This window comes from Arvicanthis niloticus, chromosome 14, assembly GCF_011762505.2.
Source record: "Arvicanthis niloticus isolate mArvNil1 chromosome 14, mArvNil1.pat.X, whole genome shotgun sequence".
Taxonomy (NCBI): Eukaryota; Metazoa; Chordata; class Mammalia; order Rodentia; family Muridae; genus Arvicanthis; species Arvicanthis niloticus.
The window spans coordinates 75,479,595-75,503,891 of NC_047671.1; the positions used below are offsets into that span (position 1 = coordinate 75,479,595).

The 24,297-nt window shown below is 35.1% G+C and overlaps 1 protein-coding gene across 2 annotated transcripts in view; it reads left to right on the plus strand.

Annotated features, from left to right (window-relative positions):
• The window catches only part of Rock1 (Rho associated coiled-coil containing protein kinase 1), a 109,214-nt gene that overhangs the window by 62,294 nt on the left and 22,623 nt on the right, over positions 1 to 24,297 (plus strand). Inside the window, exons 11-19 of one of the 2 annotated variants that reach the window (XM_034517779.2) lie at positions 1,645 to 1,705; positions 4,918 to 5,006; positions 8,309 to 8,357; positions 12,556 to 12,691; positions 14,462 to 14,553; positions 14,645 to 14,891; positions 19,575 to 19,681; positions 20,847 to 20,997; positions 22,640 to 22,800. In XM_034517779.2, coding sequence (XP_034373670.1) covers positions 1,645 to 1,705; positions 4,918 to 5,006; positions 8,309 to 8,357; positions 12,556 to 12,691; positions 14,462 to 14,553; positions 14,645 to 14,891; positions 19,575 to 19,681; positions 20,847 to 20,997; positions 22,640 to 22,800 — 1,093 coding nt within the window. The remainder of the gene's footprint in view (positions 1 to 1,644; positions 1,706 to 4,917; positions 5,007 to 8,308; positions 8,358 to 12,555; positions 12,692 to 14,461; positions 14,554 to 14,644; positions 14,892 to 19,574; positions 19,682 to 20,846; positions 20,998 to 22,639; positions 22,801 to 24,297) is intronic. The other variant, XM_034517780.2, reaches the window with a different exon arrangement.

Genomic DNA, 24,297 nt, shown 5'->3' on the forward strand with positions numbered 1-24,297 from the left:
TAAGTAAATCTTTAAAAAAAGAAAAGAAAATGCCTACTGATCTCTTCCTCCTGACACATAATACTGTAGCTACTTTATGTAAATAGGAGGTCTTCTAGACAGGTTTTCTTAAAGTCTGATTTTATATGTTGACAAACAAGCCCCAGTAATTTTGTTTTCTCTGTATGGAGTCTAGCAATTAATTACTTTATGTTTCTCTATACAAAGTTAATCATTAAACAATTTGTACTATATTATCATGCACTTCATTGTATTTTCTGATTTATCTTTATATTCATGCTTCATGTTCCTGAGTAATGTTTATATTTTTAAAAATAGGATATATTGTATTAAGTATTATAGTCTTATTGTCTAATATAAATATTTGTTTTTACTATTTTTATTGTTTTATTTTATATGTATGTCTGTAGGCTTGGATGTATGTCTACCTAGACTGTGTATACAGTAATGTAGTATCTTTTAAAAGTAATTGCTTATAACATAAAAAGGTGAAAATGCAGGTGTTTTTCATAAAGAATAACAGTTGGGCATCATGGTACATATCTATAATCTGAACACATGGAAGGCTGAGACAAAAGTTAAGAGGCAGGTCTGGGCTCACTACAGTTTGCCATTGTACATATAGTGTTGACTATACAAGTGATAAAGAGCAAGACTGTCTTAAAAACAGTCAACAAAATATTTACTAGCTTACTATCATCTCAGCGGTTAAGTATGTGTGAGATAGAAAACTGTGAATCCTGAAATCCAAGAACTCTTTATTTCTAAAGGGTAACTATAAAACATAATATCAAAATACTTTGAATATTCAGCTGCATTCCTGAAGACTGTTATAAAAGTTATTCAAATGTCCACATTTTATGTAAAAGAAACACTATATGCAACACACAGAACTCTTGAACACAAGAAGACAAAGGTGGAGAAGATACGGATCGATGATGTCCTTGTATTTCCCCTTCTGCCTTCAGAGAGCCTTTTGCTACTAGTTTTATAGAATGCAAGTTATATAGCATAGTAAATCTGGAAAATTCTTGCTCTGTCTAGTTCAGAGTTCTTGGTGGGATTTTTTTTTGGTACTATGGAACTTTCTGGCACTTTTGGTTTTTGTACTATTTTATAGCAAATCTAAAATATAGAAGTCAGTGAGAGAGCCTAAAGTGTGTTGTTGATGTTGTATATGGAATCCTTCTCTTTCTCATGATACTAAGATTGAAGAATTAAGAAAACAGAGCTAAACTTTGAATTAAAAGCAAAGTAGAAGAAGAGGTTGTGATTTCTTTGAATTTCAACAGCAACTATTGTACTGCTTTTTGTAATAAATACCACTTTGTTTCCTGATGTTGATGCATCATTAATGTTTTCATTTAGTTATTTTTAAAATTTGGCTAGTTTTTGTTTTTAATTTTCCTGGACAGTATAAATATTGATATATTTTCCTATAAAAATGTTGAATTATAGTTGTAGTGTTACCTAAGAACTATCTAATTTATATATTGTTTCTAAAATAAAAATTAAATGGACTTAATTTTTAAAAAATTAGCTAGTGTGACACTGAACATGAGACAGGAACACCAGTGCTTGTTGTGTATTATTATATATTAAAAAGTTTTATTTTTTTTTTAAATTCCTTACCCTCACCAATAGATACTTACCTTCAGCAAATCCCAGTGAGAACAGATCTAGCTCAAATGTGGATAAAAGCTTGGTAGGTATTTCTTGATTTCAATTTGGTTTTTATTTTTAAGTTCACAGATAATATATTTGTATGTATGATATTAAGTAAGCATATAAATTGCTTGTGAATGTGCAGTTAGTTTAGATATTTAAGACCCTTAAATTATTATCTACTCTTTAGTATTTCTTATCTGAGTATTAAATGAAATTTTATATATATATATATACACATACGTATATGTGTGTGTATATATTTATACACACACAAATATTTCTTAACTATATTTATGAATAGTTAAGAAATTATAAATTGCTACTGATTAACAGTTATTATTCTTTAAGTCATCATTCCAAGCTGGAAATTGTATGAAATAATAACTACTCATTTCACCACCCTTTCCTCAAGCCCTAATAACCTGCTCTACTTTCTCAGTTTCTTCTACTATTCTCCTGTCAATGAAATTAGATACTAGATACATTTTTTTTATGTGACAGGCTTATTTTGTTTACCTAAATTCATCCATGTTGCAGTATATGTTAGACTTCCCTTCTTTTTAAAATCTGGATAATATCTCAATGGACATTTTTACCACATTATGTGTACACATGCATTAAATGAAAAGAGTTAAATAAAGGGATGTTACGCTGCAAACATCGATCAGACAGAACAATAAAGGGTGAGAAAGCACCTTTGTACTAACTGCGGTGGAAAGCTATTGCTCTTAATACTACTGAAAGCAAGGAGAAAGTTCGGCATGAGAAAAGAGGAACACAGAATGTATGGAACAAGAGGTGTTGAGAGAGTAACTTCATATCTCCACCTTTCTTGTAGTTTTTGAATTTTTATTATTTTCCTTATTGTCTGAGACTAATATCACAGCAGTGTAATTGATAGGTTTTATGACAATAGTAGAAGGTAGATCTTTAAGACTGAAAAGGAATTGGGGAAATAGAGAATAACTAGTATTGCCAGCATAACTTAATTTCTTCGTTCTTTGGAATTTGTTATATATGATAAATAAGCATATTTTTGAGAACTTGGTATGTTCTAGTAGAAATTCTTTCTGTTGTTCATGTGACTGAAAAATAAGCCTACCTGACTTCTTTCTCTCCTTCTAAGAATAATTATCTTGTCATCCTTAAAATACCTTGTATAATCAAGACACCTTTTTTTTTTTTTTAAGATATGGGTTTCTCTGTATAGTCTTTGCTGTCCTGGAACTTGCTGTGTAGACCAAGATAGAGTCAAACTTACAGAGATCCACCTGCCTCTGCCTCCTGAGTGCTAGGATTAAAGGCGTGCACCACCACTGCCTGTCTCACAGATGGATTTTATTTACATTGTTTTATGTTGTGTGTTTTGTGGTACTGGAGATCAAAGCCAGTGTCTGATATAAACTCAGCTACTGAGCTATATCCTCATCATCTTGATTATGCTTTTAATCAAGAAGCAAAGGACTATGTTTTTTAACTGTTTCTTACAATTGCTTTTCAAGATTAAAAAATTTTAATGCATATGTGTATATACCTGGGTGTATATTGGTACACCATGTGAGTGCAAATACCTATGGAAGATAGAAGAGACCATCAGCTCACCTGGAACTGGAGCTACAAGTGGTTGTGAACTGCCTGATATGGGTGCTGGGAACTGAACTCTTGTCCTCTCTAAGAGTAGAAAGTGCTCACAACCACTGAGCCCATTTGCAGTGTTGTGCGTAGCTCTTACTGGCCTCAAACTCGGTGTCTGGTCAAAGATGAGCATGGACTTTTATCTTTGTGACCCTCAGTCCCAGGCGTTGTCATTACTGGTATGGGTCACTTACATCCAGCTTATGTGCTACTGGAGAATAGAATGGCTTCATACATCCTAGGTAAGCAGTCTCTGAAATGAGCCATTTCCCCTATACTATTTATTTATATTTTACTTGATTTGGTTTCTTGAGGTAGTCTTAGATAGTTTAGGATGGCCTCTTACTAGCTATGTTAACCTTGAACTTCTGATTTCACTTCTACAGTGCCAACAGCCATTTTTTTTTTTTAAGATTTGTTTCATTTATATGAATACACTGTTGCTGTCTTCAGACACACCAGAAGAGGGCATCAGATACCATTGCAGATGGTTGTGAGCCACCATGTGGTTGTTGGGAAATGAACTCAAGACCTCTGGAAGAGCAAGCAGTCAGTGCTCTTAACTGCTGAGCACCATTCCAGCCCATCCCAGCAGCCATTTTTATAAAGCAGATACAATTCTTTTTCTTTTGATATATTTCTTCTTAAGTATAAGACAACATGTGGTAAAAGAGAAAGTGAGAAGGGGGAAGGAACTATGCTAGTACTCTTTGTGCCCAAGTCATTTTTAAGAATAATTTTTTTTTATTTGTGTGTACACGTGTATATGGAGAGGTCAGATTCAGTATCTTTTCTATTGCTCTCCACCTTTATCTTTGATTCAAGAATCTCTCCCTAGTCTTGGAGCTCAGTGATGAGCTAAGCTGGCTGATCAGCAAACCCCAGGCATCCTATCTCCTCCCTGTCTAGCACTAAGATTATAATCATGTACCACCATACCCTTTTCTACATGATGCTTGTATGGCAAGCACTACTGATGAACCAATTCCTAGTCCTAGAATACTAATTATTTTAGGATGTCAATATTATGTTACAAATTAGAACATTAAGTGCTCAAGTTTTATTGTGCATACAAGGATCATGGTCCTACTTATTTCTTAAAGTTTGATATGAGTTAATTCCTTAGTGATATTTTATCTTGTGCTGTATTTGATTATTTTTTCCATTATCAGATATCATACTTTCTTCTCTTTTTTTTGTTTGTGCTAACATGCTTTCTTTCTACTTTCTTCTCCTTTAGGCTGATTTTTTCATCTGTTAGATGCACCTTAAAGCATTTATATTTTTGAAAAATTAGAAGTGGTTATTTTTCTTTAGAACATTCTATAGGCAGTCTTATTAACACCACATTGTAATATTTTGTGCCTATATCTTTGGATTATTGTACATTTTTAACTGATGTAAAACATAAAAATGTATATATTGGGGTAATATATAATGTTTTGATGCATATGAATTACGCACAACTATTGAAAAAATAGTAACATTATTCAGAAAGATAAAGGATTGAACTAAATAATCATGCTCTAAACAGCCATAAAATGTTAACACAAGGTGTTACTTTTAATTTCTCTGAACGTTAGCAGAATGAAGGATTTTTCTTTTTAATTAAAGCAGGAAAGTTTACAGAAAACAATCTACAAGCTTGAAGAACAACTGCATAATGAAATGCAATTAAAAGATGAAATGGAGCAGAAATGCAGGTAAGATTGTCCTTCAGTGATACTCTCATTAGAAGTTAGGTATGTATTTTAGAATGTATACTCTGTCCACACCTAATGTATGGAAGATGGGGATATCAAAGTTGCTACTTATGCACACCCATAAAAAGTGTCTTGGCCAGAAGTGAAAATAATACCAATGGCTTGTCATGTAGATTGATAGTAGAGTGGGTACTTAGCATACACATGGCCCTGGTTTGATCTCCAGAACTACAAAAAGAAGAGTAAAGAACATTTGTGTTGTTGGCATTAGGTATATACATGTTTCCTTGAGGCTTTTAAAAATTAGTTACCACATTCATTATGTCTCCTTCCATTGCATTTTAAGTAGCTAATTGAAAGGAATTTCTGAAGTGCAAAATCATCTTCTGAGCTAAAATGACTAATTTTCATACTTCTACTGAGATTTTTGGTTTTTTTTTTTTTTCATGGTTGAATCAAATTCTTTTGATAACATGTATTTATAGAATACAGTGGTTCTCATCCTGGAGATTGCAACCTCTTTATGGGTCAAATGATCAGGGGTCGCTTAAGACTATCATGCATATTAGATATTTATGTTCCAATTCATAACAGTAGCAAAGTTGCAATTAGGTAGCAGTGAAAATAATTTTACAGTTTGAGGTCACTATAATAACATGAGGAACTGTATTAAAGGGTCACAGCATTAGAAGATTGAAAATCACTAAAGTAGAAGATGATTAAGGTATTTTTAAAATAACACCTCTCTTTATAATGGGTTTGAAGAAGAAATCAGAACGGCCAAAGCCGGTGTTCATAGGAAAATTTGTAACCTCAAGAAATGGAAATGCCTGACTTAATCCCAACTCTTTAGGAGACTAAGGCAAGAGTTTTTAGCCCAGGCATTCAAATAATTTTAATTTCATTTATTTAATAAAGATTTTGGGGGCTGGAGAAATGGCTCAGCAGTTAAGAGTACTGATTGCTCTTTCAGAGGTCCTGAGATCCATTCTGAGCAGCCACATGGTGACTCACAACCAAGTAATGAGATCCAGTGCCCTCTGGTGTGTCTGTAGATAGCTACACTGTACTCCCATACATAAGATAAATAAGTCTTAAAAAAAATTTTTTTAAGTTTTTGCCAAGTAATGTGCATACCAACAATATAGTATTAAATCAAAGAACATATAACTCCTATTTATGTGGCGCTTGTAAACATTAGGGAAGATAATGTAATTATAAATTAATGTGGTACATGGTAAGTTAGGAAGAATAAAATGATATCATAACGTATTAGAAGAATACCATGGTTGATGGCAGCACTGTAATCCCAGCACTGAAGAGGTGGAACAGGAATATCACAAGTTCAAGGCCGGCTTGGGCTACAGGTATAAGACTATGACAGTTCCCTTAAAAAAAAAAAAGATGAAAGAAGAAAGAATGATGAAGTAAAGAAAAGAAAAAATGAAGATTATATCATCAGATTCCTATACCACTTTATTGGGTGTTTTAAAAACCCAGAGCCAAAAAGTTGAATGAGAACAAAGGCCAGAAATTATACATATGTGGAGGCCGTGTAAGGGAACTTGATTAGCTGTTAGAGAAGAAGAAAAGACAGAAATGAGCCTGGGAAAGTAGGGACACTCAGCATATTAAAGGACATGGTTTTTGACAAACTAAGGGATATGAAATTTACCTTAAGAATGGTGGAATTAGTAAAGGTCATTAAATAATTGAAAAATGGTTTTCCATCATCCACTCACTAGCTTACAGGCCAGGTGGGCATGGCACCTGCCTATAGTGCCAGTGCCGTATAGGGAGTGCAGAGAAGGATCCTCTGCACCCCAATACTGCCTTAGTAGAAAGTGGAGCATCATTGAGGAACACACCTAATGTTACCTTTAGGCTGCCTCACTCTACTCACTGTGTACCTGCACACGTGTACATGCCTACAGACTAAAAATAACTCCTTGGGTAATAGGTAGCACTTGACTTTTCTATTTTTCACCTAAGTTGTTATTAAAAAAAAAAAAAAGGAAGATTAGGGAAGATTAGTTGAGGATAATTCCCTGTTGATATAAAGTACTTGTACGTTCTAGATTAAAAGGAAATTAGTATTGAAGGGAGCTGTATAGGACTATAAAATTATTTTGTTGCTACATCATTAATGTGATTTGGTACTGTTGTGATTCACTATGTAAATATCTTGATATGTGACCCCCAAAATGGACATGACAACAGGTTGAGAACCACTGTGTTAGAAGTCAGAATTAGCTTAGAGACCATTGTGGTGGAGATAACGCAGTTTGGATAGATCTCAGAATTTTGCCTACATTGCCCAATACATTTACTCATTTGATGTATGCCACTTTTCCCATCATTCACTTAATCTTTTATGATAGACTGAGTGGCTTTTACTTGATGGCATACTGTATTAAGAAGTTCAGACTTACTTTTGGGGGGTTAGGGGTTCAAGGCAGTATTTCTCTGTATATTTTTGACTGTCCTGGAACTCACTCTATAGACCAACTGGGATCAAAGGCACATGCCATCACCACCTGGTCGTTGAGAAACTTAGGGGAGAAAGGGTTACCTTTAAAATTTTTTTACTAGCATTGTGTCTATAAGTACAGAGGCTTGCATTTGGGGTGTGTGTGTGTGTGTGTGTGTGTGTGTGTGTGTGTGTGTGTGTGTTGGGTGTTAGACTGGGTCCCAACTGAGATCTTGATACATGAAGCAGGCACTGTTATTGCTGAACCATCCTGCTGGCCCCAGAGTTTTCTTTTCCTTTTCCCCAAGCATCAATCTACAGATAATAGACTGTAGTTAGGAGTTTTTGCCAATAGAAGTCAAAATGTTTTCCAGTATTGATATTGCTGCATTATCTATCTCAATTATGTTCATCAATACTTTGAAATTATAGCTATCATACCATGCCAATTAGTATATTGCAAAGGGAACACTGAACTATACATGTTTTTAAATTTTTTATTTGTATTTTAGTATAATTGGTACCTTTTAATCTTACATAATTTGTTTGCCTTCAAAAATACATTTATCACTCCACAGAAGTACATGTCTTCCTTAGACCAGCCAAGACATATCTATCCATGCATCCATCTATCCATCCATCCATCTACCCATCCATCCATCTATCCTGCTATCCCTCCCTCCCTCCCCCTGAAACACACACACACACACACACACACACACACACACACACACACCAGGTTTTAAGAAAATCAAGTGATGAAGACTGTTGGTATTAATACTGGGTAATGGAACTAAATGGATTTATAATCTATTTTTTGTTGTTTTTACAGAACTTCAAACTTAAAACTAGACAAGATAATGAAAGAATTGGATGAAGAGGTACTTTTTAATCTTTTTAATTTACTAAGTACACATAATTTTTCTTTGTGTCATTTTCCCCCTTTCACTTTGGTATGTTTCTAGAGGCAGTTTCATTTTGAATCACAAAACATGAGAGATTAAGATGAAAATTTTACCTTAGACTCCAGGTTAAGTTTACAGATTATACTCTAGTTCCCTTTGTACAACTTTATTCTAAGACCGTGTTAAAATTTTAGTACATAAATTTCAACTTTGTGGATTTTGATAGTTGAAAAACAGAAAATCAGCAAGAGATCATAAATAGAAGCTGCAACATTGTCAGAAGGCAGACTGGGAAGAACAATAAGAACACAATACCACTTGATTAGTAGGACTTAAAATTGAGTTTAGAAGTATTCATGTTTTCTATGATTTCCTACCAGCCTGGTTTAATTAGCAGAGAAACAATATTTCCAGATAGATGTTTGTACACAAATATATAATATATTTAGTCTTAGTGAACTTTCTATTGTATGCAGTGACTCCCTTAGGCAGAAGTAGACAGTCTCTGTAGTCTTCTTCTCATGTAAAATAGCCTTTGTCTTTTTAGATTTAATCTTTGATAAATTTTATGTTGTCCTGTTTTTCTTCCTTGTGGTAAATGTATCTGTTGGTGATATTTTCCTCTTTAATTTATGCCTTTAGGATATAAATGTAGTCATCTAAAGATCATGACTTTTTTCCATTAGCCTCAGTATGAACTTAGTCTTAGTTAGCACTCGGAATTTCATTCTGATTGTTTAAATAATCAATCCTAAATTCAGATAAGCTGTATGTTTTAAGTTATTCATCTGTCTAAGTTTAAGATCAAGAAGGAGGTCTTAATTATTAAATTAATATAGTCCTACTTAAAGAGAGGCAAAGTGAAAATACTGTTCCCTCTTCTATCACTAAGTACAGCTAAAATTCCTATACATTAAATGTAAAACAAATGTGATCCTGAAAAGTTGAAGAATGCAGATCAGCTCTGGGGTACGTGATTTCTTAAAAACACCGCAGGTTTCTCATTTAATAGAGTGCTTGAGTAGCCTGAGTTCTCACAGCCTCATAAAATAGAGATGTTGTTATATACCTGTAATCCTAATACCTGGGAAATGGAGGCTGGAAGAACAAAAGTTCAAGGTTAACAAGAGTAAACTTTATAGGACACAACTACATCATTAACAGCATCTGTTCAGCTGTGGCAGAATATACATTCTTTTCAAGTGCTTAAGGACGACATACCAAGATAGGTCTTGTCCTGTGCCATGAAGTATATACTTAAAGGAATCAGAATAAATAGTGTGTCCTGACCAAAATATAATCAGGTCAGAAGGAGTAACAGAAACATGGCAGGAAAACTGAACACGTAAAAGTCAAATGAGAAAAAGAGACACTCTCAAAGAGATAAAAATACATTAGAATGGTGATTATATCTTCAAGCTTTTATGTTTCAAAAAAAATGTAAAGCTTTTCATCATTGAAAATACATAATCAGGGCTGGAGAGATGGTTCAGTGGTTTAAGAGCACTGACTGCTCTTTCAGAGGTCCTGAGATCAATTCCCAGCAACCACATGGTGGCTCACAACCGTCTGCAGTGGGATCTTAGGTCCTCTTCTGGTGTGTCTGAAGAGAGCAATAGTATACTCATACACATAAAATAAATAAGTAAATTATTAAAAAAAAGAAATTTAAAAAAGAAAATACATAATTAAATGTAAGAAAAAGAAAAACATACAAAATCAAAATTTGTGAGATGCAGTTAACACAGTGCCTAAAGGAAAGATTATATACCATACATGTTCATATTAGAAGAAGAAAAGTTGATAATAATGAATCTTAACAAAAACAGTGAAAAGGATAGAAGAGGCCACTGCAGTTGGAAGTGACAAGGAAGAAAATGGATGGAACAAAGAACTTGTTTGAAAGATCCACAGAATTGGCAAATCTGGCAAGGTTGACAAAGGACAAAAAAGATAGAGTCAGGAGTAAAAGAGAGTTGTGAGGGAATGATGTGAAGAACTCTAAACATGTCATTTAAGTGAGTTAAATGAATTGCTAGAAAAATCCAACATGCCACAACTCAGTGCGGAAACGGTCATTTCAATAGCTATATATATATAACTCTAACGAAAGTGAATCCATGATTTTAAAACTCTTCCCCACCTGCACAAAAAACATGAAGCTCAATGACCAGATAACTTCACTAGAGAATTCTGCCAAGTTTAAATAAAACAACAAATAATTTACAGCATGTCAAAATAATATTTTCTAATTCATTTTGTTAGACTAATAGCTTTACATAGCCTATAGTGAAAACTAGAGATCACTGTCACTTACAACTACAAAGTCTTTAGCAAAATACTAACGTAGATCTCAGCATCACATAAAAAATTAACCTATCTAACTGCAGTTTATTTCAGAGATACAGGATTTATTTAATATTTTAAAATCAGTCACTTAATTCATTTAATATGGTCTAAAGAAGAAAAAACAAATGATCTTATCAGTTGATACAGAAAAGGCATTAAAGAAAATGCAGTATCCATTCACAGTAAAAATTTTCAGAAAACTCAAGTTGATAAGTAGCATATACAAAACCTATATTTCTCTTCATATCTAATTGTAAAAGAGTAAGTATTTCCCCTAAGATCTGTTAATAACAAAAGAACATCATCTCTCATCTCATCATTATTCAACTAGTACTAGAACTTGTAGTCGGGACATATAACCAAAACAGGATCAGAGAAGAAGAGGTAAGCCTGTGTTTTTTGCGAGAGACACAATGATGTGTTTTAGGATAACTATATCCTAAAATTGACTTAAGAATGTAGATCAGGAAAATACACAGGACTGGAGAGATGCCCTCGAGGTTAATAGTATTAGCTGCTCTTTCAGAGGTCCTGAGTTCAATTCCCAGCAACCACCTGGTGGCTCATAATCATCTATAATGAGATTTTATGTCCTCTTCTGGCCTGTAGGCATACATGCAGAGAGAATGCTGTATACATCATAAATACATCTTTAAAAAAGAAAGAAAGAAAGAAAGAAAGAAAGAAAGAAAGAAAGAAAGAAAGAAAGAAAGAAAGAAAGAAAAAAACACAATTATGGTCAACCAACTCATGACAAAGTTTCAAAAGCATTTTGGTGGAGGAAAGGTAATTCTTCAGCAAATAGTGCTGGAGCAATTGTGGGCCAAGATCTGAACCTTGATGTGTCATACCTTGTGATCATTTACTTAATAGTAGATTTAAACAAATTTAAGAGTATAAAGCTTTCAAGAGCTTTGAGTTGGTGACTCATGTTTATAATCCTACCACAACCTTCCAGTGTTGCGATGACACTTGAATGCCTCGGTGCCCAGCTTCAAGTTAGAGTAGGCAGAGGCTCTTGTATATAGGCCTACGTCTTGTATATAGGCCATCACCCCTACGTCTTAGAAAGTCACAGGAGGAAATGGATTCCTGAGCGTTATACTCAGACCACATATACACACTGAAAATTTTAAAGTTAAAATGACAAAATCTTAGAGAAGTTGAACTACTGTGGAGATCTGTATCACCTCTAAAAATCTCTCCGATAATAGCTACATAAAAGATAGTATTTACTTATAGATAGGAAGATGTAGAAAAATCACATAGTAAAACAGAATTTCCTGGTGTCACATTTTAAATACAAAAACAAAGCAACAAAGATGTGGCAATACTGGTGATGGTGGTTCAGACTTACAAGGTGGATCTGTCTGATTCAAGTAGGAGTGTCTTACTTTGTAAGACATATTTTATCTGTTACTGCAAGAGTGTCATTAGAATGTACTACCTGGGTCTCAGGACATGGCTGAGCATGACTGTAACCCTATCAAGGGAAAGCATTGTAGAGAAGAGATAGGTAGGCCTAAATCTCACTGCCAACCAGTCTTCCAGTTGGTAAGCCACAGGTTCAGTGAGAGATCGTATTTCAAGTGGTATTGGAAGAGAAACAGTAGAGGAAGGCACCTCACAGTGGCTGTTGGCCTCCACACACATGCGGACGCGCACACACACATATACTGTGTACACATAAGCACAGCTGAAAAGAATAGAATATACTACATGATTTTAAGCTAAAAATTGATCTTAACATTTTATTTGAAATATTTTTAAAGAGCAAAGTACTCCCTGAACTGTGTGTCAATTGTAACTGTTGTCATAATTTTAGGGGAATCAAAGAAGAAATCTAGAATCTGCGGTGTCTCAAATTGAGAAAGAAAAGATGTTGCTACAACATAGAATTAATGAGTACCAAAGAAAAGTGGAACAGGAAAATGAGAAGAGAAGAAATGTAGAAAATGAAGGTGAATTGTTCTTTTGAAAATATTGGACTATCTAGGTAGACACTACCACTGAGCTATAACCGCAGCCCCCAAAATTTTTGTCTAAGTAGTGAACTATATCATGAAGTTGTCTTAACTATAGTAATATACAGATGAGTTAAATAAGCCAAATCTTCAGTTAGGTTTATAACTTACTAAAGACTTTAAGTGTTATTTAGCTAAGATAAGAATTGTTACAGTTATATTCATACCAGAATCACCTGAGAATCATTAAAGACCATAAATATCAGGACTGGCGAGATGCTTCTGTCGTGAAGAGCACTGGCTGGTTTTTAAGAAGACCCAGGTTCAATACTCAGCACCCATAAAGTGACAAACAACCACTTGTAATTCCAGTTTCTGGCCCCTGCACACACTACACACACACAGTACACAGGCATACATGCAGGCAGAATTCTCATACACAAAAATCTTAATAGAACATTCATACCCAAACTCCAGAGATTTGTATTTAAATTATGGTATAGAAACATGGCCTGGTATTGATATTGGCAACAATATTTCTATAAACTCAGACATTTCTAACAAGCAGCTCATTTGAGAACTGTGAGTTGCCACAGTCCCACCTCTAGTAGTAGCTCAGGCTACCCTTGAATTCACAAAGATCCATCTGCCACTATCTTCCAAGTGCTGGGATTAAAGACGTGCTAGAATTTTATATTTTCATGTCAATATTGCAATTATATTACATTTAAAAGTTTTTTTATGCCATTTGATAATGATTTTAAATTTAGTTTATGTATGTATTTTATTTTATGTATGCAATCTCATATATCAGGTTTTTCATAGCTAACTAATAAAGTATAAACAATGTGTTCAGTGATATAATAGATACTGTAATATCTATTATATTGGAGTATCATAAAAATATACAGCTTAACAAAAGAAAAAAGCCCCAGGCAGTGGTGGCACACGCCTTTAATCCCAGCACTTGGGAGGCAGAGGCAGGCGATTTCTGAGTTCAAGGGCAGCCAGGACTACACAGAGAAACCCTATCTCGAAAAACCAAAAACAAAAAAAAAAAAAAAAGAAAAGAAAAAAGCATCTCCTATACTAAATATGTATATATTTCTGTAGATACACTTGTGAAAACATATATATGATATGTTTGGTTTCATCTTAGGATATTGATTCATAGATTAACCTAAGAAGGAGAAACAGTAGTTGTAGAAGAGTCAGTTAAGGAAGAAAAAACTAGAGACGAATCCTCGCCATTCTACCATTTACTATCTTTTGAAATTTGTACCATTTTAAAAATACTGAATAATTCAAGTAATTTTAATATTCAGAATCAAAGAACTAGTTTTATAACTAAATATGGTGGTACATTCCTGTATCCCAGCACTCAGGATTTAGGGCAAGAGAGTAACTTGATCTGTTGTATTTGAGAGAAGTCTGCAGGGAATATCACATCACTGGTTGGGGTGTGGGATGGGGCACTTGACAAAAGTAGCTTTGTACTGTTACATCTCAGGTTGTGCCCATGAAGGCAATAAAAGAATTTGGAATACTATAGTATTGGAAACAAAGCAGTTTTACTTCATATTGTAAAACTATGCTCTACTTTTTGAAGATTTAGAATATAAGAACGTGTAAGATAGAATTTGTTTTGGGAGTGGGAATGGACCTAATTTCACTGATTGTTGTGGTTTAAGAATAAATTTTATTATTAAAAAGATGTATTTTTTTTTCTAACAATATGTAATTTCTACATAATCTTTGACTTCCTAGTTTCTACACTAAAGGACCAGTTGGAAGACTTACGGAAAGCCAATCAGAGCTCACAGCTTGCTAATGAGAAGGTGACACAGTTACAGAAGCAGGTCAGTTCTTCATCAGGATTCTTTTAAAATTATAGTTAATTAAAAGAAACATGATCGTGTTTGGTCAAACTTCTTTTTTCTTTTTTAATAGTTAGAAGAAGCGAATGACTTACTTAGGACAGAATCAGACACAGCTGTCAGATTAAGGAAGAATCACACAGAGATGAGCAAGACAATTAGTCAGCTAGAGTCCCTGAACAGAGAATTACAGGAAAGAAACAGAATTTTAGAGAATTCCAAGTCACAAGCAGACAAGGATTACTACCAGCTGCAAGCTGTATTGGAAGCTGAGCGAAGAGACAGAGGGCATGATTCTGAGATGATTGGAGACCTTCAAGGTAATACTTTTTCCCTTCTTTCTTTTTTTGTTTTTGTAAAGATGTATTTATTTATTTTATGTATGTGAGTACACTGTCATTATCTTCAGACACCAGAAAGGGGCATCAGATCCCATTACAGATTGTTATGAGCCACCATGTGGTTGCTGTGAATTGAATTTAGATCCTCTAGAAAAGCAGTCAGTATTCTTAACTGAGCCATTTCTCCAGCCCAGTACTTTTTATTATGTGAAATATATGTCACAAAATTTACCACTGGGAGTTTTTATTTTATTGTGTATATTATTATTGTGAAGTATGTGGTGTGTGGTACGTGGTAGAGAGAGCTGTGTGTTGCCATGAGGCACATATGGATGGTCAGAGAAAAACTTGGTAGAACTAACTCATTCTCTCTCTCTTCACTTGGTTTTTAGGGATTGAGCTTAGGTTGGTAGGCTTGCATGGTAAGCCCTTTACCTTCAAAGCCATCCTGCCAACCCTATTTTAAACATTTTTAAGTGTGTATTTCAGTGTCATCAAATGCATTTAACATTATTGTGTATGTTTCCACAAATCTCTCAACCATTTTAGTCACTCCAAACTAAACAGTACCTGTTATACAATAACTCAGATTCCTTCCTTCTTGCAGTGGTCTCTAACCATCATCCTACTTTCTGTGCCCCTTATCAAAAAAGACCAGGGTATTAGGAAAGGTTGGGATCAGTTATTAGCATTCTTTGTTTAACTAAAAAGCTGATTAAACATCACTGACAATAAATAAACAGAACAGTTTAAAAAGGTTATCGGTTTGTTTTCCAAAGAAGTTTACTTCCCAGATATTCTCCTGGGTTTTGTTGCTGTCCAGTAGCAGTATCCACACTATCTACATGAAGGACACAGATGAGCATTGCCAGGCCTCTCAGAAACGATTGGAGGATGAGAGTGGGGAGTGTTTTAACCTTAGTCATGGGAGGGAGCATATTGTGGGTCTCATGAGACTTGATGAACAGCTATAATTCTGTGGACAGGGAGGGGTCAGGTCAGTCTTTGTGACTATGGAAACGGAAATTAGGAATTCCCATCGGCTCACAGCTGAAGAGAGTTGTGCAGTCTTATCTCTCAGGCACCAGGCTTAAAATAGGTCTAGATATAGCCAAGCGAGGAGCCTCTTACGTTGTTACTGGGAAAGCCTCACACTTAAGTCTAGTTTTTCCTGACTGCTTTTATACAGCAAATTAGCCATGTGAAAATCTCAGTGGTCAAGGATTAATTCCATAAATCTTTCCAGTTCTTAAAATTGTTCATTTTTGTTATCTTTTGCTAATGACTTAAGCGTTGAACTACTTGGTTCCAAGTTTTACACCATCATCATGTGTTGTAGTATATGTTTAATTTCATTCGGGGGTTTCTGCCATTTCTTAGATCATTCAGTTCCTGGATAAAATATGTAAACCTTTTATATTTATAGTTAAGCATTAGAGCTGTGCAGATAACTACCCTCTATGCTGTAATGTCTACTGCCCTACTAATAATCCTGACATATGACTTGCCATGTTTCTTCTGAGTTGCTGGTACTCTGATTGGCCAGCCCTCAGTTGTTTACCCCATGATGTCCTCTCTCTCCACCTTTTTTCTTCCCTCCGTGGTACTCCCTCAGCCCCCAAGCCCTGGGAACCTAAATTCTGCCTACCTCTCTTCTGTCTAGCTACAGATTGAAGGCATCTTTATTCAACCAATAGTTTTAAGGAGCATCCAATAGTTTTATATAGCATCACTGGATTTATGTGAAGATTTCCTTGTCCCTGGGGACAACCAGACCTTAGGGGCCAGTATTTAGCATTACAAGACATAGCAAAAAGACCAAACCTCACTAATCATGTTTATTAATTTTTTTTAACAGAGTCTTTTAAATATTGGTGAAAACTATGAAAACTTTATACTATGATTTATTAGGTTTATCCTTTTTTTTATTGCTTATTTTGTTTTGTTTTTTACTTAAGTCCTATTTTAAGGTCTTTGTTTTGTTTGAACTATCTGAGTATGTGTCCCTGGCTGGCCTGAGAACTCAGAGATCCGCTTTTTGAAGATTGAGGTACCCTATTCTGAATTTGCTGCTTGCAACCAACTGTATAATATGTTATCCCAAACTCATAGCAGTTTAAATTGGGATTTAAATCTAAAAGCTTGACCTGTCTAGTGACTGCATGTATCTCATTTCGGGCTTGAACAAGAAACATTAGTAATGGTTAGATGTAAAGAAGCAGATGATGTCTGGCCGGTTTTATTAGTAGCAGTTTGTAGATACCCAGTTTGTTTTTCTGGGCATTTGCAAAATGGTACCCATCTAGTTTTGTAGTTCTAGCGTTTATTATAATCAGAAGATTATATAGCTGTCTCCCCTATCTAGTACTAAAATCTTTTCACTAACTTCTAAACACCTTTCACCCATTAAATTGTCTTTTTCTGTTCCCCTACCATCTAGCCACAGGAAACCACCAAATTTTCTTTATCTCTTCAAACTCAGTCTGCCTGCCTCTGCTTCCCTGAGTGCTAGGATGTCATCTGTAGTCTTCTGAATGTATACTTAGGTGTGAAATTGTTGGGTCATGTAGTAATCCTATGCTTAACTTTTCTGGATCTGCTAAGCTTTTTTTTTTTTTTTTTAAGTTGCTGGACTATTTCATTTTCCTTACCAAGAAATTAGGATTCTGATTTCTCCATGGTGTTAAAATTAGGTAACTGCTTGGATAGGAATGAGCTCATGTATTACTGTCGTTTTAATGTATTTCCTAATGAGTTAATGATGTTGAGAATATGATACCCAGTTGTTTCAGCACCATTTAAGAGGCCGCTTCTCCCTGTGTCTCTTTTGTGTGTGTTCGTGCACACACATGTACACAGAGACTGTGTCTACATACTCTCTTATGGAGGCCAGAGGTCAATTCAATGTATTTCTCAGACCCTATCCTTTTCTCTTTAAATGGTTTTTGACATTTTTGTTAAATATTGATTTGACCATGGCTAAGATGTAGTTGAATTCTTAACCTAGCATTCATCATTAAGGGCCTAGGTCTAATTCCTGAGATAGGAAAAAAAAATTTTTTTTTGAGTGAATGAAAAAGAAAGGAAAAAATTGCCTTTAATAAATGAAAGGATTTGACTGTGAAGGTGGCATAGTGGGTCAAGTGCAAGAATGAGGACTTGAGCTCAGATCCCTAGCACCCATGTAAAAACCACATGGGGAGGTTTGTTTCTGTAACCTTAGTGCTGGGACGAGAGAGACACATTTTCAGGGGTTCACTTACCAGCTTCAAGGTCAGTAAGAGACCTGGCTAAAAAAACAAGGTAGAGAAGTAATTTAGGAAGACACCTGGTGTCAGCTTACACACTCTGCCCTCACCTGCTCACAGATGTGTACTTGACTGATGAGTATACACAACACACACACACACACACACACACACACACACACACACACACACACACACTTCCAGTGTCTGGCTTTGTGTTTTTTTAAGTCTCTTTTGTTGATACATATTTTTGCCATAGGTCAGCGCCACATTTTGACCACAGTAGTTTTAGAGCAGGTGTTGAGATTGGGGATTTCCTTTATTCAACATTATTGTTCTTCCATAATATTATTTTAGCTGTTCTTTAATTAACTTTTCCATTTCTGTAGAATATACTTTTAGAATTTTAATAGTGCTACAAGGTCTTTACTCATTATTTTATATAGTTATTGTCATAGCTCTTCCAATCTATGAACTATAGGCTATTTTCATTTGTTTATCTCTCTCTCTCTCTCTCTCTCTCCTTTTTTTTTTTTTTTTTTTTTTTTTGAGGTTTTGTTGTGTTTTGTGTTTCATTTGGTTTTGAGACAAGGTCTGGTTATAGTGCCCAAGGTAGCCTTAAACTGCTGAGCCCAAACATTCTTGCCTCGAATTATTGATCAGGTGAAATTATAGTCATCCTCCTTTGTACCTGTACTGTTTTCAGTGAATGAGCCCTGTTCTTCCTTGGCTTTCTAAGCCAGTGGTTCTCAACCTGTGGTTCATGGTCTCCTTTGGGATTGAATGACCATTTTACAAGGGTTGCCTAAGACCTTTGGAAACCATAGATATTATGATTCATAATGATAATTTTATGGTTTCCAGTTACCACATGAACCGTGTTTAAGGATTATAGCATTAAGAGGTTGAGGAGGCTGGGTGTGGTAGTGCACGACTTTAATCCCAGCACTTAGGAGTTAGAGACAGGTGGATCCCTGAGTTTGAGGGCAGCCTGGTCTACAGAGTGAGTTTCAAGACAGACAGGGCTACACAGAGAAACCCTGTCTGGAAGCGTGGAGGGGAGGAGAAGAAGGTTAAGGAGAACAGTGGACTAGTGAGTTAATAGTTTGCTGATCTTGCAAAATGACCTGGGTTAAATTATCGGCATCCATCTGGCAGTTTATAACTATCTTTCCAGTCCCAGTGGACCTGTAGCCCTCTTCTGGCCTCTCATCCGCACTGCACACAAATGAGGCATAACCATGCAGGCAAAACACTCATATACATAAAATAAAAATTGAAAACTGAATATTAACAAACACCAACAAGTCCCATAAATTTCTCCATCATCCACCTCCTCACTCTCAAATAATCACAGGTCTGATTTATAATATCATGAATTAGTTTTGCTTTAACTTTTTCCCTCCCTTCATAGCACGAATTACATCTTTACAAGAAGAGGTGAAGCATCTCAAACATAATCTTGAAAGAGTGGAAGGAGAAAGAAAAGAGGCTCAAGACATGCTTAATCATTCAGAAAAGGTAAGTGACTTACTGTCCTAATGATAGAATATTATGGTAATAAAAGGTAGTTTTATAGCATTCATTTGTAATTTTTTATTGTGTGACTGTTTCCTGGTATATGGTAATGTATGCGTGATGTATTTCACATCTTGTTACCATATTATTTTTGTTTGTACTATGGATTTTTAATAGGTAATTATATTACTTTTGGTCTGGAAATAACCTTTTAATAAGAAAATCATTCTTAGTTTCTTTGTACATAGGTAAGAGGAAGGTATTAACCCTTGTATGTTAAGTCAGATAAAGAGAGAAAGTAAAGGACTTGACCTTAACACACCATGTATGCTTGTTCTATTTGTTAGTAAAAAGTAAAATATAAAAAGGCCAAAGTAATTGGCTCCCTCTATCCCTCTGTCCCCCTCCCTCGCTCCTCCTCCTATAGGGTCATGCATCATGGCACATATTTGGAGTCAGGACAATTTGGTGGAGGGGAGGCGAATTTCAGTTCTCTGCTTTTACCATATGGATTCCAGGGATGTAACTAGGGTGGTCATCAGGCTTAGTGGCAAGTGTCTTTACCCAGTGGGGTCTTTCTTCTGGAGTCTATTTATTTAGAATGTTATCAAATGTTCTCTGCTAAGTACCTTCCTTGCTGAAGAAAGTATCAATTACTTTACAGATCTTGGTCTTAATTTCAGTGTCTCCCTCAGGAAAATGATTTTAAAAGCAACTACTTTGGCATGTTCTATCCCAGAGTAGTTTTTGTTAGCAAGCCAATGTAAAATAGGATGAAAGAAAGAATAAACTTTCAAAGGACTGGAATCTGTTCTTACTGTTCTCACCTAAACATTTCACTACCTCGTCCCAAGATGCTTCATCTTTTAAAGGGAAGCAAATGTGAATTTAGATAAAAATATTGATCTTAGATTTTAAAAGAGTTTTTTAAAGACAAAAATGGAACAACAAAAGTTTATTGCATTTATTTGTTACTGTAGTGTAAGCTATCCTGAATATACCCAGGAGCACAGGTGCTCTGCATCAGCTGAGGTGCATGCTTCAGGAAAGGGTAATTATTAATTAGGAAGGTGTTCATCTTCAGCAGAGTATTGAGGAATGTAAAATTCGGTTGTGTGCCTCTTGGACAGTTTACTATATTCCATGGCTCTTACTCCAAATTTCTTAGGAAAAGAATAATTTGGAGATAGATTTGAACTACAAGCTCAAGTCTGTACAGCAGAGGTTAGAACAAGAAGTAAATGAACACAAAGTAACCAAAGCACGGCTAACTGACAAGCACCAGTCTATTGAAGAGGCAAAGTCTGTTGCCATGTGTGGTAAGTGTCACTTACATGCATATTTTTATTAGGTTTAAATAATACTTAGAGAAATCTGATTTTGATCTTCTGTGGTAGAAAGTATAAATAAACATTATCTGAAAAGAGAATACTTTTTATTATATCTCTTATCACAAATTTACCTTTTATAGTTTTTTTTTTTCTTTACCTACTATGTCTTTACTATAAAAGTTAGTGAACTCATATTAGGCATGGTGGCCCCTACCTGTAATACAAGCACTAGAAAAGCTAAGGCAGGGCAGTTTCGAGGATAGGGCTTGGGTCTAAAAGAAAACAAAGTTAGTAGACTCTATTCTCCCAGTTTTTAATCTATCCGTAGATTTTTCTTCACTATCCATTCTGGACCTCATTGTTACTTAACTGCCTTTTTGCCTCAATTTTTTATATTTACTTTGCTATATGACTTCCAGTCACAATCGCAGTTTAGACCAGCCAGTTGCCTCATTTTATTGTTTTAAATCTCCAATGACAATTGTAGTGTATGTTCTTAAAAGACTACTCTTGTTATCTGGAGAACGCTTTATAAAAAGGAACAGTGGAATTAGGCTGATCTGGTGATATCAGAAGGCAAAGCAGCGTAGAGGTCAGAATGTGATGAAAGGTGGACAGTACAGGAAGGAAGAAAGGCTCAGGTGTCTAGTTAGAACAAATGAATCAGTGGTTACATCTTACAAAGGTTGATAGAAGTGGGGCAGAAGTGATTCAGGGACAGAGAAAAGTAACTGTTTCAATGTGTTAAGTTATGTGGTTCAATGGCAAAACACATGCTTAGCCTGCTTGAGGTTCTGAGCTCAAACCTCAGCATATCCACAAAAACAACTCTTATAATTAAAAACTTTTACAATTTTTTTAGATGGCTATCTAGATGGATATATTACTCAATTGGAGTGTGAGTCTGAATCTCAAGGATCGGTATCTGGAATCAAAACATAACTAAAATGAATTTATGTTAGGTTGGAAAGAAGGGAGTTAGGAGGTAATGATTATGTTAGTACAGCTGAATTTATGAGGTTAGGGAAAAAGTGAACTTCCACTTTGTCACCTCAAGATCAGGCTCCAAGAATAGCAAAGAGACTTACTTAACTATGCACCTCTCTGACTGGCATGACTATGGAAACACTAAAATTCTTAACTTAAAATAGTCTAGAATCAGGCACCCCTGGTAAAGGCTAGAATCTTCTCATGATAATTGAAAGAGGGGCTCTGCTACCATAGAATCCTGTCATTGAGTTGCACAGAATTTCTTTTCTAAGAGCCTCTTTGAAAATTTTCCAGACCACTGCGAGATAGAGATTACTAACTGCAGTCATATGTCTCTATTCTTAATTTCATTTCTTTATTACTCTACTCTTTCCAACTTCTCCCTTAATCTTCTAGTCTAAATGGTATTGAATTTTTCATCTTTTTTGGGCAAAGGCTAGATTGAGGCATTTTAAAAATTATTTTTATGTAACTATTTCTTCAGAGATTCTTACATAAATTACTCAAATGTCCTTAGAATTTTTATAATTAATATCTATTACAGTTGCAGAATAAATCATAGATGAATTTTCAGACCATTTAAAGTGAAAATAATTGAGGTGCTCTTTAAATGTATGTTTGTAACTTTTTTCTGTTGCAGAAATGGAAAAAAAGCTGAAGGAAGAGAGAGAAGCTCGAGAGAAGGCTGAAAATAGAGTTGTTGAGACTGAGAAACAGTGTTCTATGCTAGATGTTGACCTGAAACAGTCTCAGCAGAAGCTGGAACATTTGACTGAAAATAAAGAAAGGATAGAGGATGAAGTAAGACACAGTGCTTATTTTTTCCATCTTTTAGGAGAAACTATTCTAGGTTGTAACTAGAAAACTCTTGTGTATATTTGAAATACAGAAGAAGATTTGAATGAAGTATGTGTTCCCAGCAGTTACAATTTTCATTCAAATAGATATTAAACATTGACTCCTTAGGATCTGTTCCAGTGTGTATTACAGCAGTGCATGCAACTCTATCAAAATGTCTTAATTCCTCCTTGAAGAAACTGTTTGCTAAAAAAAAAGCAAACTATCAAAGATTATCTGTGTTGCTTGGAAAAGCATTAAAAAAATTATCTGCTGTTTGGAGTGACTTACATTAATAGAAAATGTGTATTTATAATATTATTGATAAAAAGATAAAAGATGTTTGTTGGTGGTTACTCCAAAACTTGTCTTGGTGGACTGTCAGTACAGTTTATCTGCTTGATAAGAAGGTAGGTAAGTCATGTGTAAGAGGAAGTGAAATCAGAGAAGGAAAAATAACTTGGAGCTGACACTTGGGCTCTAAACTAACTGGTGTTCTTTTAAAAGGTACAGAAATGTATAGGTGGAAACAGTCTTAAGAAAATTAATGTATTTGTATATAGAATTGACTAAAAGAGACTAGAAATAAACTATCAAGGAGAATAACTATATATTGAAACTCTGGAAGATGGAGCTGGAGATGACTCGGATATTAAGGATATCAGCTGCTCTTCAGAAGAACCCAAGACCCTCAGTGGCAGCTCACGGTTCTCTGTAACTCTAGTTCCATGGGATCTAGGCATTAGTAACATACGTAATACACAGACATTACCTGTAGGAAGACTGCATACAAGAACTCCAATGGATGTGGGAGTCTGTGAAAATGAGGAAAGCCTTGCTCCGGGTTTGTCATTTGGGAGCTGAAGAATAGGCTGAGTTTAAGATTATTCATTAAATCTTGGAACATTCTGTAGTGTTCACCCATCCCGGGAAGGGGCAGAAAGGAGTACATACACAAGACTGGGGTGAAGGGCTTTGTGCCTTTGATGATTTCTGTGATAATCATTTTGCAGATAGCAGGTAAAGAACATGTTGTGGGGCTGGAGAGATGGCTCAGTGGATAAGAGCACTGACTGCTCTTCTAGAGGTCCTGAGTTCAGTTCCCAGCAACCATGTGATGACTCACAACCATCTGTAATGGGATCTGATGCTCTCTTTGGTGTGTCTGAAGAGAGCAACAGTATACTCATATATGTAAAATAAATAAACTTTAAAAAAAAAAGAGCATGTTGTAAACTGCTGCAAGAGTTTTGATTGGCTAATAAGTACTTAATAAATATTAACTATTTTCTGAGTTTTATGATTATATAGAATAGAATGTGTAAACATTTGTGGGTTAACAGGTAAACTAAAATTTGGAATGTCTTCCTCAGACATGATTTTTATCATTTTATTTTCCCCAAATTTTTGGACTAGTTTTTCTTTTCCCCACAGATTTTATACCTAAAATTTATATCCTAT